Source organism: Rhincodon typus, chromosome 39 (genome assembly GCF_021869965.1).
Source record: "Rhincodon typus isolate 14 chromosome 39, sRhiTyp1.1, whole genome shotgun sequence".
NCBI classification, from domain to species: domain Eukaryota; kingdom Metazoa; phylum Chordata; class Chondrichthyes; order Orectolobiformes; family Rhincodontidae; genus Rhincodon; species Rhincodon typus.
Window position 1 is genome coordinate 13,442,139 of NC_063370.1, and position 19,421 is coordinate 13,461,559.

The 19,421-nt window shown below is 43.3% G+C and overlaps 1 protein-coding gene across 1 annotated transcript in view; it reads left to right on the forward strand.

Annotated features, from left to right (window-relative positions):
- Positions 1 to 11,787: 11,787 nt before the first annotated feature.
- The window catches only part of LOC109927309 (ryanodine receptor 1-like), a 380,829-nt gene continuing 373,195 nt past the window's right edge, over positions 11,788 to 19,421 (forward strand). Inside the window, exon 1 of the mRNA XM_048618232.1 lies at positions 11,788 to 11,893. Coding sequence (XP_048474189.1) covers positions 11,846 to 11,893 — 48 coding nt within the window. The 5' untranslated portion in view covers positions 11,788 to 11,845. The remainder of the gene's footprint in view (positions 11,894 to 19,421) is intronic.

A 19,421-nucleotide genomic window follows, 5' to 3' on the forward strand; every position in this document is an offset into this window, starting at 1 on the left:
ATTAATCACCCTGACTGAGCATCTTCACATATCATATAGATTCTTTTACTTTTACATTGTTGGAGAAGGAACAGTTGTTGGAGGCACAGGAGCAGGAAGACCAGCCTTAGGAATCGCGATGAGCATTAACTGGCTCTGTTGAAGCACATCAGACAGGAGGGTATGCCTATGGAAGGCCTTATGCCAATCATAAAGTCCATAGTCCAAGAATCACTTTGTGCATTTCAAAGCCAAAGTGCATCAGCAGATTGTTTCACACCTGTGTAAGCTCTTGCAGTTGGACCAGCTATCCATTGGGCCATGGGGACCTGCTTTGATTCTTTTTCATTTTCTTCATCTTCTTCCTGTTGCCGGAGAAAGTGACATGGCAGAGGAAAGCGGCCAGAATGGAACTCTTGGCAAGGTGGCAGCCAGGCCTGGCAGTGGAGCCAGGGACCCTTGGCTGTGGTAGGCCCAGAGCAGGGACTCCAAGCATCATCAAGGCGGCAGTGGCAGCGGAGCCAGGTATTCCTGATTGAGGTAGGCCCAGAGCGGGGAGCTCCTGGTTATCAGTGTGGCAGTACCGGCAACTCCTGGCTGTGGTAGGCCTGGAACCGGGTCTCCTGGTTATTACCAAGGTGGTGGCAGCAGCAGATCCTGGTCTGCTGGTTGTGGGGCAAGTGAGGATCTGGCACGGGACCTGTCATTGGCAGCCTGTCAGCAAGGTGAGCCCAGAGATGAAGAGATGGAGCCTGAAGATTGGCGACTCTGACATTGGTGGGTCCGGCGCAGGCAGCGGAGGGGTAGTGGTGCAAGTGTCTTTGGTCAGTTGGTTTAGGACTCATGATGGAAGCGGCGGAACGAAGATGGACTTTCTTTCAGTTTTTTCCTTATATTCTTAAAATATCCAAATGGCGATGGATTGTGGCAACTATTGAAGCTTTTCAATGTATTTTATTGCGTTGTTCATTGCAGAATACAAGTGACAATAATTCATCATTCATTCATAAAATACTGGCGGCTACGAAAATTGCATCATCATTGCCTCAGGAGTGATTACCCACATTTCTAGGTTTGTATTGTACTGCTGCAATAAACAAATCATTAATACCAATCAACAAGACTCAATAAGTATATTAGCTTTCCAAATTAGAGTTTTACGGTGTTGGCTGGTTTCCCTTGTGCACTGAGCACCATCATCTACATGTATATAGATTTCAGAATTGCAGATTTCAAGTTCATATCTAGTTTCACTCTTTTTAATCTATTAAAAATGATCTAATCAACACGTATTGCTAAATTTTCCTTCAAAATCTTATGCTGAGAAGTTTTACTTATCGTTACTTTTCTTCTCTGTCTTTTGCACTTCCTGCCAGGAAGAGGATGTCACACAAGTAGGCACATCAGGGTTACTTAACTTTAAACCGACAAGTGAGTATTTTCACGGTGCCGACAAAGTTTGTTTTCTTCTAGATTAAGGTATCAGATTATACAGTCAATGTTGTGGCAAAGGTATTCGCCATTGACCTCAGGTCACCTCAGTCTTTTACCATAGCTGGAGGCAGAAGAGGGGCAACAGCAGGTGCAAGGCCAAGAGGACCACGAAGGGATCAGGAGATGCCATAACCTCTATATTTTTACCAAATAAGGGAAGACAGTGGAGCAACAAAGGCAGGAGCTTGGGAGGCACAGCAGAAATTCATCCCAAGGAAGAAGAAACCTATTAAGGGGAGGACAAGGCAACAATGGAAGTCAGGGACTACATAAACGCAAAAGAAATAGCATACAATGTGGTGAAGATTAAGGGGAAGCCAGAGAATTGAGAAGCCTTTAAAAACCAGCAGAGGACAACTAAAAAAATCAGTAAGGTGGTGAGAAGATGAAATATGAGGGGAGGTTAGCTAGCTAGCAATATAAAGGGAGATTGCAAGAGATTTTTTAGACATATAAAAGGTAAAAGAGAGGCAGAAGTGGACAATTATCTGCTGGAAAATGAAGCTAGAGAAGTAGTAATGGGGAATAAAGAAATGGTGGAAAACTGAATAGGTACTTTGCATCAGTCTTCACAGTGGAAAACACCAGTAGCATACCACAACTTCGAAAGAGTCAAGGGGCAGAGTTGAGTATTGTGGCCATCATTGAGGAGAAGGTGCTGGGGAAGCTGAAAGGTGTGAAGGTGGATAAATCACCCAGACTAGAGTTCTGAAGGAGATAGCTGAGGAGATTGTGGAAGGATTGGTGGTGACCTTTCAGAAATCACTGGAGTCAGGGACAGTCCCAGAAGACTGGAAACATGCCTGTTTAAGAAGGGAGGGAGGCAGAAGACAGGAAATTATAGGCCAGTTAGCCTGACCTTAGTTGTTGGTAAGATTTTAGAGTCCATTATTAAGAACAAGACTGCAGAGTACATGGAAGTACATGCAAAAATAGAGCTGAGTCAACAAAGCTTCTTTAAGGTGATGTCATGCCTGACAAATCTGCTAAAATCTTTGAAGAGGCAATGAGCAAGTTAGACAAAGGAGAGCCAGTGACATGATCTGTTTGATTTCCAGAAGGTCCTTGACAAGGTGCTACAAAGAAAGCTACTAAATAAGAGCCCATGGTGTTAGGGGCAAGGTACTGGCATGGATAGGAATTAGCTGACAAGAAGAAGGCAGAGAGTGGGGATAAAGGGGTCTTTTTCAGAATGGCAACCAGTAATCAGTGAAGTTACACAGGGGTCAGTTTTGGGACCATAACTATTCACGTTATACATTAACAATGTGGACAAAAGAATTGAGGACATTATTGATAAGCTTGCATAGGACACAAAGACAGGTAGAGGGACAGGTAGTGCTGAGAAAGCAGACAGGTGGCAGAAGTACTTGCACAGGCTAGTAGAGTGGACAAAGAAGTGGCAGATGATGAAACACAATGTGAGAAATTGTGAGGTTATGCACTTTGGTAGGAACAGTAGAGATGTAAACAATTTTCTTAGTGGGGAAAGGCTTCAGAAATCTGAAACACAAAGGGACTTAGGAATTCCAGTTCAAGATTCTCTTAAGGTTAACATGCAGATTCAGTTGGCAGTTGGGCAGGCAAATGCAATGTTAGCATTCATTTCAAGATGATTAGAATACAAAAGCAGGGATGTACTACTGAGGCTGTATAATACGCTGGGGAAACCACATTTGGAATTTTGTGAGTAGTTTTGGGCCCCATATCTAAGGATGGATGGGCTGGCCTTGAAAGGATTCAAGAGGAGATTCATAAGAATTATTCCAGTAATAAAGGGCTTGCCATACGAAGAGTGTTTGAGGGCTCTCTGTCTCTACTTAATGGAATTTAGAAGGACTAGGAGAGGATTTCATTGCAAGTTACAGAATACTGAGGGACCTGGATAAAGTGGATGTGGAGAAGACGTTTTCACTTGTAGAAGAGATTAGGACCTGAGCACACAGCCTCAGAATGAAGAGACACTCCTTTATATCTGAGATGAGGAAGAATTTCTTCAGTCAGAGTGCAGTGAATCTGTGGAACTCATTGCCATAGAAAGCTGTGGAAGCCAAGTCAATGGCTGTCTTTAAGTCAGAGGTAGTTGGGTTCTTGATTAGTAAGGGAATCAAAGGTTATGGGGAGAAGATAGGAGAACGGGTTGAGAAATATATCAGCCATAGTCAAGGAGTGGAACAGATTTGATGGGCTAAATGGCCTAATTCTGTTCCTATACCTCATGATATAAGAACATAATATCACTAGTTAAGTGAAGTATGTTGAATGATTTCACTTTGCAACAGAGGTTGTTACAATACTATAACACCTTTTGCAGCATTAGCTATGGGGAGGTGGTGGTGTAGTGGTAATGTTGCATGACTAGTAATCCAGAAACCCAGGTTAATAATCTGGGGACATGGACTTGAATTCCAGCATGGCAGATGATGAGATTTGATTTCAACAAAAAAGATGCTAGCCTAATTGTGACCATATAATCATTGTTGTAAAAACCTTTTGGTTAACTAATATCATGTCCTTTAGGGAAGGAAATTTGCCATCCTTTTCTTCACGAGCCTACATGTAACTCCAGACCCACAGCCATCTGATTGCCTCTTAACTTCTCTCAAGCAGTTAGGGATGGGCAATAAATGGCTTAGCCAGTTATGCCCATATCTCATGAATGAATAAAAATGAACTGCAGTTGAGAAATGGGTAACACACTCATTGCTTGTAGTTCAAAGCTATATACCTCTGGGTTAATTAAGGCTGCAGCAGGTAACAAAAGCAGTATCAGTACAATTGCAGACAATGCCTGCTTCAAACAAATCACAGCTGCTTTCCTCAACAAGGAAAATTACAACATGCTTTTCCGGATGGAAATAATATAAAAAAAAGATAAGACTCTGGCTTCACTAGGATTGCAGGCATCTAGTAACTGCATGCTGTAATTGATTGCACCTACGTTGCCTTTACTTCTCCATAATAAGACCCTGGAGAATACACAAACTGGAAAGACTTCCAATTATTACAGCTGTAGCTGGTGTCTGACAACAGCTAGACAGTGCTAAAATGATTTGAGGATTTAGAACCTTAAAATATGTGACTTAGGCAAGATTTTGGATTCTGCATCTTAATGGTGTACCTTCCAGAGGCAGAGGAGAACTGAAGTTCAAGAAACAAGCTTATGCTTCCAAGGAAGCCTGCCAGGAATATATGACAACACTTCGTGGCAAGACATTTTGAACGATCCAAAGATAAATGCTAAGACTGACTGACAGATTACCTTAAGCATGTCATTTTATGCTGCATCAGGTCATATGACAAGAAATAAGATCAAGAAAAATACTAAATAAAAACAAAAGAACTGCGGATGCTTTAAATCAGGTACACAAACATAAGTTGCCGGAAAAACTCAGCAGGTCTGGCAGCATCTGTGAAGGAGAAAACAGAGTTAACATTTCAGGTCTGGTGACCCTTCCTCAGAACTGATGGTGGCTGGGAAAATGTTAGTTTATATGCAGAAAACAGGGAAGGGGAATGGGGTAGGTAGTAAACGATAGGATACAGCCTAAAGAGAGAGAAGAGCAGTTGGACAGACAAAGAGTTGATAACGATCAGGCTGGGAGGGTGAATAGTTGTTAATGGGGACTATTAGTGACTAACAACAGGGGGTGTGTAGTGGCAGACTATGTGGTAACAAGGCCTGGTGTGTGGGGTAGGGGGCTGGGACATGGGACAGTTTAGTCCCTAAAATTATTGAACTCGATATTGAGTCCGGAGGACTGCAGGGTCCCCAAGCAGAAAATGAGGTGTTGTTCTTCTAGAGATAGTAGGAACTGCAGATGCTGGACAATCTGAGATAACAAGATGTAGAGCTGGATGAACACAGCAGGCCAAGCAGCATCAGAGGAGCAGGAAGGCTGACGTTTCAGGCCTAGACCCTTCTTCAGAAAATGTTGTTCTTCTAGCTTGCGTTGAGCTTCGTTAGAACACTGCAGCAAGCCAGAGACAGACATGTTGGTCAGGGAACAGGGCGGTGCGTTAAAGTGGCAGGCAACAGGTAGTTCAGGGTCTCCTTTGCTAGCAGAGCGTAGATGTTCTGCGAAGCGGTCACCTAGTCTACGTTTCATTTCCCCAATATAGAGGAAACCACATTGTGAGCAGCGAATGCAGTAGACTAGATTGTGGGAAGTGCAGGTGAAGTGTTGCTTCACCTGGAAGGTATGTTTGGGCCCTTGGATACTGGGGAGGAAGGAGGTAAATGGGCAGGTGTTGCACCTTCGCCAGTTACAGGGGAAGGTGCCCTAGAGCTGTGGGGGGGTGTTGGGGGTGAAGGAAGTGTGGACCAGGGTGTCCCGGAGGGAATGGCCCTGGCGGAAGGTGGACAAGAGAGGGGAGGGGAATATGTGTCTGGTGGTGGTATCTTGCTGGAGGGGGTGGAAGTGGCACCTGATGATCTTCTGGATGTGAATGCTGGTGGGATGATAGGTAAGGACAAGGGGGACCCTATTGCTGTTGCGAGAGGGAAGAGAAGGGGTGAGGGCGGAAATGCAGGAGATGGGTCAGACCCGGTTGAGGGCCCTGTCGACCACGGAGCTGGGGAATCCTCAATTGAGGAAGAAGGTGGACATTTCAGAGGCTCCGTTGTTGAAGTTGGCCTCATCTGAACATATACAATGGAGACAGAGGAACTGAGAGAATGGGATGGAGTCTTTACAGGAAGTGGGGTGTGAGGATGTATAGTCCAGGTAGCTGCGGGAGTCAGTGGGTTTGTAGTGGATATTAGTAGCCAGTCTGTCCCCAGAAATGGAAATAGAAATGTTGAGGAAGGGAAGGGAGGAGTCAGAGGTAGACCAGGTAAAAGTAAGGGCAGAGGGCAGGTTGGAAATTGGAGGTGAAATTGATGAAGTTTTCCAATTCCGGACAAGAGAGGGAAGGAGCACCAATGATATCATCGCTGTATCGGAGAAAGAGTTGTGGGTGGGGGCTGGAATCAGACTGGAACAAGGAATGTTCCACCTACCCCAAGAAGAGACAGGCATAACTAGGGCCCATGCGGGTACCCCTGGCAACACCTCTACCCTGAATAAAATGAGAGAAGTTAAAGGAGAAGTTGTTGAGGGTGAGGACGAACTTGGCCAAGCAGAGGAGGGTGGTGGTGGGTGGGGATGGTTCAGGTCTTTGCTCCAGGAAGAAGCAGAGAGCCCTAAGACCCCCCCTGGTGGGGAATGGACGTGTAAAGGGATTGCGCATCCATGGTAAAGAGGAACCAGCAAACTGGAAGTTTTGAAACCGGTATAAGGCATCAGAGGAATCATGGATGTATGTGGGCAGGGATTGGACCAGGGGAAAGAAGACTGAGTCCAGGTAGGAAGAGTTGAATTCTGTGGGGCAGGAGCAAGCTGAAACAATGGCTCTGCCTGGACAGTACTGTCTGTGGACTTTTGGGAGGAGGTAGAAGTGAGCTGTGCAGGGCTGGGGGACTATCAGCTTGGAAGCAGGGCGGGGGGAGATCAATGGATGAAATGAGATCAGTTACCATAGTGGATACAATGGCCTGATGTGCCATGGTGGGGTCATGGTCCAGGGGAAGGTAGGAGGAGGTATCTGAGAGTTGGCGCTCAGCCTCTGCAAAGTAGAGGTCAGTACGCCAGACTACAACAGCACCACCCTTATCGGTAGGCTTAATAACAAAGTCAGGGTTAGATCTGAGTGCACGAAGTGCAGTCAGTTCGGCGAGGGATAGGTTGGATTTGGTGAGGGGGCAGAGAAATTGAGGTGACTGATATCATGTCAACCGTTGATCACAAGGTCTGGTGTGTGGGGGATGGACGCTAGGACATGGGAGAGCTTAGGCCCTAAAATTACTGAACTCGATATTGAGTCCAGAGGGAGACATGATCCCCAAGCGGAAAATGAGATGTTGTTATTCCAACTTGCGCTGAGATTCGCTAGGACACTGCAGCAAGCCTGACACAGAGACGTTGGCCAGGGAACAGGGTGGTGTGTTAAAGTGGCAAGCAATTGGAAGCTTAGAGTCTTTTTTTGGGAGCAGAATGTAGATATTCCTCCACATTGGGGAAATGAAGCGTGGCCTGGGTGACTGCTTCAGAACATCTATGTTCTGCTCACAAAAAAGACTGAGCTTCCCAGTTGCCTGCCACTTTAACACACCATCCTGTTCCCTGGCCAACATCTCTGTCTCAGGCTTGTTGCAGTGTTCCAGCGAAGGTCAGTGCAAACGAAGAACAATACCTCATTTTCCGCTTGGGGACTGTGCAGCCCTCCAGACTCAATATCAAGTTCAATAATTTTAGGGCCTAAACTGTCCCATGTCCTAGCCCCGTACCCCCCACACTAGGCCTTGTTATCACATTGTTTGCCATTACAGACTACCTATTGTTAGTCATTAACAGCTATTCACCCTCCTAGCCAGATTGTTACCAAACCCTTTGTCTATTCAACTGCTCTCCTCTCTCTTTGGGCTCTATACCCACCTATTGCTTACTCCTTACCCCACCACACCCCCCCCAACTATCTTCTGCATATAAACCAACATTTCCTAACTACCATAAGTTCTGAGGAAGGATCACCAGACCCGAAACATTAACTCTGATTTTTCTTCACAGATGCTGCCAGGCCCGCTGAGCTTTTCCATGTTTTTGTTCATGGTTCATTTGAGTATGCCCTTACTTCCACATTCTTGTCTTCCTGCCATAACCATTGTAGATCAAAATTTCTATCTTATTCAGCCTTGAATGCATGCAATGGCCCAATCTCCACAGCTCTGAGTACAAAATTCCAAAGGTTAACAATCCTCTCAGAAAATATGCCTCATTTCCAACTATATGGAAGACCCTTTACTTTGAAACTGTGATCCCTAGTTTTAGATTCCCCCTTGAGAGGAAACATACTCTCCGTATCCACGCTGTCATGTCTTCTCACTGCTTATATAGAACATAGATGTATAAGAACATTCTTAAGACTGTGCCAGTCTGGCAGCATCTGTGGAGGAGAAAACAGAGTTAACGTTTCAGGTCCGGTGACCCTTTCTCAGAACTGATGGTGGCTGGGAAAACGTCAGTTTATATGCAGAAAATAGGGAGGTGGGTGGGGTAGGGAGTAAATGATAAGATAAAGCCCAAAGAGAGAGAAAGACAGTTGGACAGACAAAGGAGTTGCTAACGATCAGGCTGGGAGGGTGAATAGTTGTTAATGGGGACTGTTAGTGACTAACAACAGGGGGTGTGTAGTGGCAGGCTATGTGGTAACAAGGCCTGGTGTGTGGGGTGGGGGCATGGGACATGGGAGAGTTTAGGCCCTAAAATTATTGAACTCAACATTGAGTCCAGAGGTAGTGGATTTCACAAGCTTCAAAATCTCCGCATCCCAAAACCAGACCAGCTCATCCCCGCCTCCCTAACCTGTCCTTCCTCCCACCTCAAGCCCCACCCCCATCTCCTACCTACTAACCTCATCCCACCCCTTTGACCTGTCCATCCTCCCTGGACTGACCTATCTCCTCCCTACCTCCCCACCTACACTCATCTTTACTAGCTCCATCCCCGCCTCTTTGACCTGTCTGTTTCCTCTCCACCTATCTTCTCCTCTATCCATCTTCTATCCGCCTCCCCCTCTCTCCCTATTTATTTCAGAACCCCCTTCCCCTCCCCCATTTCTGATGAAGGGTCTAGGCCCGAAACATCAGCCTTCCTGCTCCTATGATGCTGCTTGGCCTGCTGTGTTCATCCAGCTCTATACCTTGTTATCATTGAGTCCAGAGGGCTGTAGGGTCCCCAAGTGGAAAATGAGGTGTTGTTCCTCCAGTTTGCGTTGGGCTTCACTGGAACACTGTAGCAAGCCGGAGACAGAGATGTTGGCCAGAGAGCAGGGTGGTGCATTGAAGTGGCAGTGTGGACCAGGGTGTCCCGGACGGAACAGTCCCTGCAGAAGGCAGACAAGACACCAGACACATATTCTCCTCCCCTCCCTTGTCCACCTTCCACAGGGACCGTTCCCTCCGGGACACCCTGGTCCACACTTCCTTCACCCCCAACACCTCCCCACAGCCCTACGGCACCTTCCCCTGCACCCGGCGAAGGTGCAACACCTGCCCATTTACCTCCTCCCTCCCCACTATCCAAGGGCCCAAACATACCTTCCAGGTGAAGCAACACTTCACCTGCTCTTCCAAGAATCTAGTCTACTGCATTCGCTGCTCACAACGTGGCCTTCTCTACATTGGGGAAACGAAGCGTAGACTTAGCGACCGCTTCGCAGAACATCTACATTCTGCTCGCAAAAAAGACCCTGAACTACCTGTTCCCTGCCACTTCAATGCACCACCCTGCTCTCTGGCCAACATCTCTGTCTCCGGCTTGCTACAGTGTTCCAGTGAAGCCCAACGCAAACTGGAGGAACAACACCTCATTTTCCGCTTGGGGACCCTACAGCCCTCTGGACTCAATGTTGAGTTCAATAATTTTAGGGCCTAAACTCTCCCATGTCCCAGCCCCCCAACCCCACACACCAGGCCTTGTTACCACATAGCCTGCCACTACACACCCCCTGTTGTTAGTCACTAACAGTTCCCATTAACAACCATGCACCCTCCCAGCCTGATCGTTAGCAACTCCTTTGTCTGTCCAACTGTCTTTCTCTCTCTTTGGGCTCTATCTTATCGTTTTCTCCCTACCCCACCCACCTCCCTATTTTCTGCATATAAACTGATGTTTTCCCAGCCACCATCAGTTCTGAGAAAGGGTCACCGGACCTGAAACGTTAACTGTGTTTTCTCCTCCACAGATGCTGCCAGACCTGCTGAGCTTTTCCAGCAACTTTGTTTTTGTTCCTGATTTACAGCATCCGCAGTTCTTTTGGTTTTTCTTAAGACTCTGCCATTCAATTTGATCATGGGTTATCATCTACCTCAATGCCACTTTCCTGCATTATGTCCATATTTCTTGATGCCATTTGCCTTCAAAATTTAATGCCCAATCCAATCCAAGATTTTTTTAAGCATGTGACTTTACATCAATTAAAATGTAATTCTAGGCAACATTAAGGAAACAATAACATGTTTTCTTGAATGAAAGAAGGAGAAATTTTATTGCTTACCAACAAAATAATGAAACATCAAACACACGTGGAATAAATGGGAAAGGATCTAGTACAAACAGAAGATTGAGAATATGCTGCTTGAAAAGTTCTTAAGAGTCCTCAAAAGTGTTAAGCTTTAACCTGTTCTGAGGAAGGTTCACTCGAACTGAAACGTTAACTGTAATTTTTCTCCACAGATGCTACCATGCCTGCTGAATTTCTCCAGCAATTTCTGTTTTTGACTCTGGTTCTCTACCTTACTTTTCCCTGTTCAGGTACTCTTTAAAACCTAATTCTTTTGACCAAGCTTCTGGTCAACCGATCAAATATCTCTTTATAGGATTCAGTGTTATACTTGGTTGTATATTACACTGTGAAGTGTATTTTATCTTTCTTAGAGTCACTATATTAATCTATGTTGTTTTTTCATTCTTTCATGGGATATAGGCATTGCTATCTCGGCCTGCATTTGTTGTCGATCCCTACTTGCCTCTTTAGTCCTGTGGTGTTTTTCTACGATGAAGTGGGTTGCTATTTCAGAGGCCAGTTAGAAGTCAAACACATTGCTGTGGGTCTGGAGTCACATGTAAGCCAGGTCGGTTAAGGACGGCAGCTATCCCTCACTACAGTGAATCAAATGGGTTTGAACAAAAACGAGTTGTAGCCTCACAGTACCACCAGCCTTCAGTTACAGATTTTCTTTTCATGAAATTTAAATTCCATCGGTGGCTGTGATGGGATTTGAACCCAGATCCGCCTGTATTGATCTGACGTACCGTGTTGCCCTGCCTCTCCGTGATATTACTTGGGGACCTGTGACTTATTCCTGAACGCCAACATAATGCCTAGAAACCTTATCGTGGGGCCCGTAGGCGCTATATAAATATGTTGTTGCTGTCCATTTAAACCGCCGCCTCCATCACCAACTACCAACCGTCGCGTCAGCACGCGGTACCGCCTGCACACACGTGCACTTCATGCCCTCCCTCCTTTCGCCATCGACACCGTCATCGCAAGGTCATATGGGACCCCCGTGCCCGCCAATCCACTCTCGATCTCAGCCGACGGCGAGCCCCACGTGGGCTCAAGGCACACCCATTCGTGTCCTCCACCAATCCGCCATCGATATCTTCCCACGAGCGCGCACGCTCCGTCCAATAGGATGCGGCGGTGGGCGTGGCACGGTGGCGCGTGGCGCGGGCCGGTCTGGCGCGCCGGCTGTCGGCAGTAGTTAAGCTCGGACTGCGGACAGAAAGAGAGCGTGCAGGCAGGCGGGTGAGATAGAGATAGCACCATGGCTGAGGGGGGTGAAGGAGAAGAGGAGATCCTCTTCCTTCGAACAGTAAGTGCACCCATCAATGCAATCATTTTGCACTGCGTCTGCTCGGAATGCATCTGAGGCGGCGTGCCAGCGGACGCAGAGGTGGTTTATCTATCAATGCCATTAGGTACAAAATAAACAGTATCATTGGTAGAGAGGTTTAAACATCACTTAATTTTTAGTCTGTTTGGGTGGAATAAAGGAATAAGCTTTGCGCTTGCTTGCTGTACTCTTCAGAATTATCATTGAACTTTGCAATGACTCAAATGTTGCACGATGCTTTGAACCCGAAAAAACACTGACTCATACCTCTCTATATATAATTGCCATTTGAAATGAATGTTATAAAGCCTGTGGTGGTATGACAATACACTGTTAATTATTCCCTTAAGACAAAAACAGAAGAGTGGAAACTGAATGATATTTAAGCACTTAAACGCAGCCTCTGCTTCTGTGTAGGGCTTCTTGTTATTGGCTTAATTCCAATAACTTGTGTATTTTCATTTATTTATTTATACATCAAGGTTTATCATCTGATGTAACAACAGGTGCTGTTTTAGTGTCAAAGTGAATTTTGACTCTTGGTGAACTGTGAATGCCAGTCAATTCTATTATGTATTTCTAAGACTGTCTATGTAAAAACCACGCTGTCAAAATTATTTTTAAATCACCAGCAGTACCTTTTAGTAGTTTATTAAAATCTATCCTCGACAGTAACTTGGAGTGTGTGACCAGCTTGGTGGTTGATAATTGTGGCTGGCTGAAATTTGTCATGAAATTAATCATTAGGACCTCCTCTGTGCCTAATGCAGATAATTCCTGAAAATGTGATAAGCTTGTTCTTTGTTATAAAGAGAAGTTTTTAAACATTACATCAGTGTTATTGTAAAATGCAAAATGCTAACAGTAACTGCCCAAAATTTGTAGTCTCAGAAGCTACACATTTTTGAGACTTGAAATTATTTCTCATAGATTTGTTTTCTTTATATGTCATGATCAAATTCATAATCTACAGATTGTGCAGAGTGCAAATATTTTTGTATTAACTGTTTCAAGTTGCAATGCAGTGTATGCTGAGGATGCACATTCTGTGTTATATATAGTTGGTGTAATAAATCTGCCTCGGGAGATCTTGCTGCTGCTGCTGCTACTGCTGCCCTCATTCTGATGTCATTTTTATTCTGTGATTTATGACTTGCACGCTCACATTCTCATCAAGTTTAAAAAAGGAAATTAAAATTGAGGGCATTAGAGGACCCCACTCCCATTAGGAAGGATTTACCTTTTTTTAAACAAAAAATGTTCATTTTCTCTTTTTTCCTTTCCTTATTCCTTTTCTCCCCCCTCCTTGTTGGATATGTTTCAGAGAACAGCTACTCAACTCGCTCAGGTGGATTTTTCTTTATGTCTTAAGTTTTTGGCAGGATATCAAACTGCAGGGAAGAGGTGGCATTGCAAATGGCCTGGTTCCTTTCTTCAACTGACATTTGCACACATGTAATCCCAGTAGGGGCTCTTGAACGGCAATTATGAGCAGGAATTCTAGCCCATTTTCTCCAGTCCAAAAAAGGACTTCGGATGCAATTGTTGCATTTCTACTCCCACTGATATCAGTTAATTTGGTGCAAATCAGATATTGAACATGGGACTTCAGTCTATACAGCTTAATTATTCACTGGATAAACTTAATTAACCATTAAACAAATCATGAATTACAGTTTACCCAAGTACAATAATTGTGTAGAATACAAAACAAAGGCCCAAGGAACTTTTTATTTTTATTCCTTGGATTGATATTGCCCATAATTCTTAATAAATGAAATTGTATCACAACAGACACTTTGGTTTAGAAGTAGATTAAATTTATAGTTAATGGTGCTTGATGCGTTCTTATTTGGCAGAAGGTTAGACCATAAGACATAGGAGCAGGAAAACACTTCAACCCATTGAGTCTGCTCTACCACTCACAGATTATGGCTGATCTGATGATCCTCAACTACATTTTCTTACCTTTTGCCCATAACCCTTGATTCCCTTACTTAACAAACCAGTTTCTATAGCCCTCTACCCTGTGAGAGAAGAAACTTCTCTTCATCTCCGTCTTAACTGGGTGACCCTTTACCCTGAGATTATGTCCTCTGGCCCTAGACTCTTGTTCAAGGGAGGAACAAGGTTCTTTAGAGTGAAAATGATCGACACTTTTTTTAAAAAAAAACAAGGTGAATATTTTTGACTTACTCATTCTGAAATGAGATCACATTGAATCACAATCACTAAATGACATTGGGAATGTGAGCTTTTTAATAAACAGAACATAGCAATACATTTTGAAACGCACATCTTGTCTTTAACTTGTTTTGAAAGCTTCTTAAAGTACTAAATATAATTTTTGATTTCAAAGCTTTCAAGATACAGTATTGACAGTACTTATCAATATTTACTGTCAGCTTGCTTTGTAGAACCATTCTCAGTGCTTTTAAAGCTTTGCTCCAGAATTCAAATGCATGATCTAGACAATAGTATTGGGGGAAGACTGCATAGTTTAATGTTTCACTTCATGAATAAGATGTTAAAGTTTCAATCCATTCAGATCTGTATAAATATACCCCATCTTATTTGCTTTTATATTGAAGAATTGTTTGTCCTGCAACTGAAGCCACAAAATAGATTAGCAGATTATTGATTCTATTGCTGTTTCTTACTGAGGGTAAATTGGCCTATGTGACACTGTACTACACTTCAAACATATTTAATTGGCTGTGATTTTGGTTTTTTTTTTGTTATCCTGAAGAGATAAAAGATGCAATCTCAATCATTTTTATACGTTCACTTGTTATAGAATCGGAACCTATTCTTGGCCTCACCAACATAAATATTCCTGGTATAGAACATAATTTTTATTAATAGTTTTCAGAAGGTCTTAAAACACAAAGGTAACTAAATCCCCAGGACCTGATCAGTCATAATGTTGAGTATAGGAGTTGGGATATCTTGTTGTGCTGTAAAGGACATTGGTGAGGCCACGTCAGAGATTGAAGGGTGACCTTTTATAGGGGTTTATAAAATTTATGTGGGGTAAGGATAGGGTGAATAGCCAAGGTCTGTTTCCTAGGGTGGGGGAGTCCACAAAAATAGAGGACATAGGTTTTAAGGTGAGAACAGAGAGACTTTGCATGAAAAAGTTACCAGTCTGATCCCTTTTAAGTCTTTAATAGGGTGGTGTGTGTATGGAACGAGGTGCCAGAGGAGGTGGTGGAGAGGGGTACAATTATATATCCAGATGCATTTTAAATGTTATATCAATAAGAAGGGTTTAAGGGACATGGGCCAAATTGGTAATGGGACTAGGTCAGATGGGTTGCCTGGTTGGCATGGACGAGGTGGCCCGAAGATCTGTTTCTGTGCGGTATGACTCTCTGACTGTTACTGAGTGTAAACATGAGTGAAAAATTCAAATTTCAGGTTAACCAAGCAATCTTGACTGATTTTATTACCATTGATTTTTAAGAAGAGCAAGGTGGAGTAGGACTACTTAGTATGCATTTTATCATCTTGCAGCATAAGCAAAACAGATTACAGAATGATGAAAACACTTATGTGTGAAATCTCTGACTACGGATTAGCATCATCTAGACTTAAGTGCTGTACATCAGCTCGTATACTAAATTATAGACTCATTTGCTTTCTCAGGTCATTGTAAAACTTTGTGATGTTGTGTTGAAGAAGAACAGAGGAGTTCTTGAAGTTGTAGCTAAAATAGTTTATCTGTTCATTAGTTCACTGCTTTTGTCAGATCTTACAATGTGCAAGTTGAATAAAATTCTGAAGTACTTCATTGGCCAAACGATTGACAGCCAACCTGAAGTTATGATACGCAATTAAAAATTGAAGTCTATCCTTCACTTACCTTGTTGCGCCACTAATATATTTTAATTAAGGCAACAAAACATGGTTTAGATCCCTGGATCTATGTCTGTTCTAAGTGGGAATATTCCTTACTACTAATCATCACTTGGTAGTGCAGAACTTGGGTATTGCTAAAATTCAAAGACATGAAGTCGAAGCTTTCCATTTAAATTCATCACGACTGAATCATGAAACTACCAAATACCAAAGGGAACAATTTATGCTGTATGAGAAAAGGTTGCCAACCAATCAACAGCCTCTTCATATGCTGTATAATTTATTGTTCCATTTGAGATTTAATATTCTTCTGATTCTGTTTTGAGTGCAAGATGGGAAGCTTCAACTTCATGTCTTTGCTTTTCAACAATTATTACTAACTCTATATTCTCACACTTCCCATGATGATTGAATTCAAAGATATTTTGCTGGAGAGAATTGAAATTTATTGTGTTCTTTTAAGTAAAAAGATAAATATAGTTTTATTAACCAAAAGTGACATTTGTCAGAAATTTATAAAACATGACATTCTTCAACTTGATTATTCAAACATTCTAGATATGATTCCACTTTGGGATTTTTATTTCCTAATCAACCTGATCAGAGATGTTATTACACATCTCTGGAACAGGTGGGACTTGAACCTAGGCCTCTTGGCTCAGAAGTAAGGACAACGCCACAACTCTGCATTTGTAGTCAATTTTAGCATAACCCATGTCCTGGGTAGTGTTCCTGGTTTTTCAGATTACTAACCCAGTTTATTACTGTTATGCTCAGAGACTAAACAAAAACTGCAGAGGCTGGAAGAACACAGCAAGTCACGCAGCATCTGGAGGAAAGGAGAAGTCTTTCCTTCAGATACTGCCTGGCTTGCTGTGTTCTTCAAGCCTCCCGTTTATTACTGCTACGCCATTGCCTCCACCACCAATTCAGCTTTTGGATCTTTACTGCCCTAATGAAGAAAACCTGCCAACAATTCTATTCGATTCATTTATCCTATTAAACACAACAGTGGACTGAAGATTAACCTTTCCAACTGTTGGAAATTCTCAGTTCAATATTAGCTAAGCTGTATTCTGATCAGTGTTTGTAGTGAATTCTATTAATTCATAATGATAGCATCGTTCCTGTAAGACAAGAAGTGTTTTTAATCCCAAACCATATTGAGAATAAGATTGTGGTACTTTATGCTTTTTCTCTAAGCAGTAGAAGTCAAATCAGTATACCATTAAGTACAACAAAGTGTGGAGCTGGAGGAACACAGCAGGCCAGGCAACATCAGAGGGGCAGGAAAGCTGACGTTTCGGGTCGGGACCCTTCAGAAATGGGGGAGGCGGAAGGGTGCTCTGAAATAAATAGAAAGAGGAGGGGTAGAGCTGGGGAAGGTAGGTGGGATGGTGATAGGTGAGTGCAGGTAGGCAGTGGTGGGATTGGTCAGTGAGGTGGAAGGAGCATCTCTTGCATCTCCTGTACTTCTGCCCTCGCATCCCTTCCCCGCAACAAAAACAAAGACGGAATCCCCCTTGTCCTCACGTATCACCCCACCAACTCCCGGATTCAACGTATCATTCTCCGCCACTTCCGCCACCTGCAATCTGACCCCACAACCAAGGATATATTTCCCTCCCCACCCCTATTTGCCTTCCGTAGGGACTGCTGTCTCTACGACTCCCTCGTCCGCTCCACACTCTCCACTAGCTCCACCACCTTACCATGCGCACCCCCGCGCCCCCCCCCCCCCGCCCCCCGCCGCTCCATCCAAGGAACCAAAAAACCTTCCATATCAGACAGATGTCCACCTGCACACACCTCCACTCTTCCCATCTCACTCTTCCCAAATAAGGCTGATTTTTATTCACTACGTCAATAAAGTTATTCAATAATGTTTACATTTGTGGTGTTAGTAAAGTTTTTTTTTTTTATAGACTTTAATCCAAAACATTTTCTTTACATTGCTATTTTAAATGACAATGAAATATGTCCAAACAACTCATAACATTTGAGAAATGTATGATCATCTGAATAAATAAACATTAAATAAAATAGTTGAATTTGTTACGCAGCTAAGATGGTGATCAAACATATGGAGAGCATAGGACAGGGAATGAGAATGAGGAGAGGTGGATGATGTGTACTCTTAAATATATATGGATAACCACTTTTGAGTCTTTGTTCTTACTCATTTGTGATTTTAAAGCATTGAAATTCTGAATTTGTTGTAAGTGAGCTTGCAGCATTAATTTTTTTGATTTGCATTTTAGGTCTCTGAAATTGTGATCTCTGATTTTCTGATAGACTTAGAAAGTAGGCTTATAAAGTCCAAAAATGTGCAGGTTAGATGGATGGGTAATTTAACTTGGCCAATAGTGTACAGGGATGTATAAATTAGATGGATTAGCCATGGGAAATACAGGATAGGCTAAGGGGGTTAGATCTGGGTGAGATGCTCTTTGGAGGGTCGGTGTGGACTGGCTGGGCTGAATGGTCTGCTTCCAAACTGTAGGGATTCTATGATTTGATGAAACAAGCCTGTCCATTTTATTTTCTCTTTTTTTATTGTATAAGATTTGTCTTCTTATAGTCAAATCACTTGCTAAAACTGAGAAGTTTAGTTGAGGGTGCTTCATCATGAAAACTCAAAACTTTAGATAATTCAAAAGATTTCTTAAGTTAACATGCCTTTGGGCTTAATATGGAGCCAATCATTTTAAACAAGACAGTGGATTCACAAAATTGAACAATCAAGTGCTTCCTGGACCTCATGCAAAGCAGAAGAATTGGGAGCAGCTCATTACAGCCTCATTGGAAGTGAATTCAGAGCAATGAGAAAATAAAATGCAGAACTGCAGATGCATGAAGGCTAAAACAAAAACAGAAATTGCTGGAGAAACTCAGCAGGTCTGGTAGCACCTGAGGAAAGAAATCAGAGTTAACATTTCGAGTCCAGTGACCCTTCTTCAGCGTTCTGAATAACTCGGAATAATGAGATTTGTAGCGTTTTTAAAATAGTATTGCAGACAGAGTGCAAACTGAGCTAAAGCTGTGCAGCAGTTATTCAGTTTCACCTCTATTTATAGGCTTTTGCTGAACAGAAAAGGCCAGGTTCGGAGATAATTATTTAGTTCAATAACCTTTTTTTTTAAAGAAAATAAATTTACTCCAAGTTATGAGACTACAATCTCCATTACCAAGGCTTGTGAGCAATATCATAGATCATAGGATCCCTACAGCGTGGAAACAGGCCCTTCGGCCCAACAAGACCACACTGACCCTCAGAGCATCCCACCCAGACCCATCCCCCTATAACCCACCTAATCTACACATCCCTGAACACTACAAGCAATTAGCATGGCATATCCACCTAGCTTGCATGTCTTTGGACTGTAGGCGGAAACCGGAGCACTCGGAGGAAACCCATGCAGATACGGGGAGAATGTGCAAACTTCAGACAGATAGTCACCCTTGGGTGACTTCGAACCTGGGTCCCTGGTGCTGTGAGGCAGCAGTGCTAACCACTGAGCCACCGTGCCACCCAACTGCGTTATTTTGGAGACAACAAGGTGCAGAGCTGGATGAGCACAGCCGGCCAAGCACTATCATAGGAGCAGAAAGGCTGACGTTTCGGGCCTAGACCCATCATCAGAAA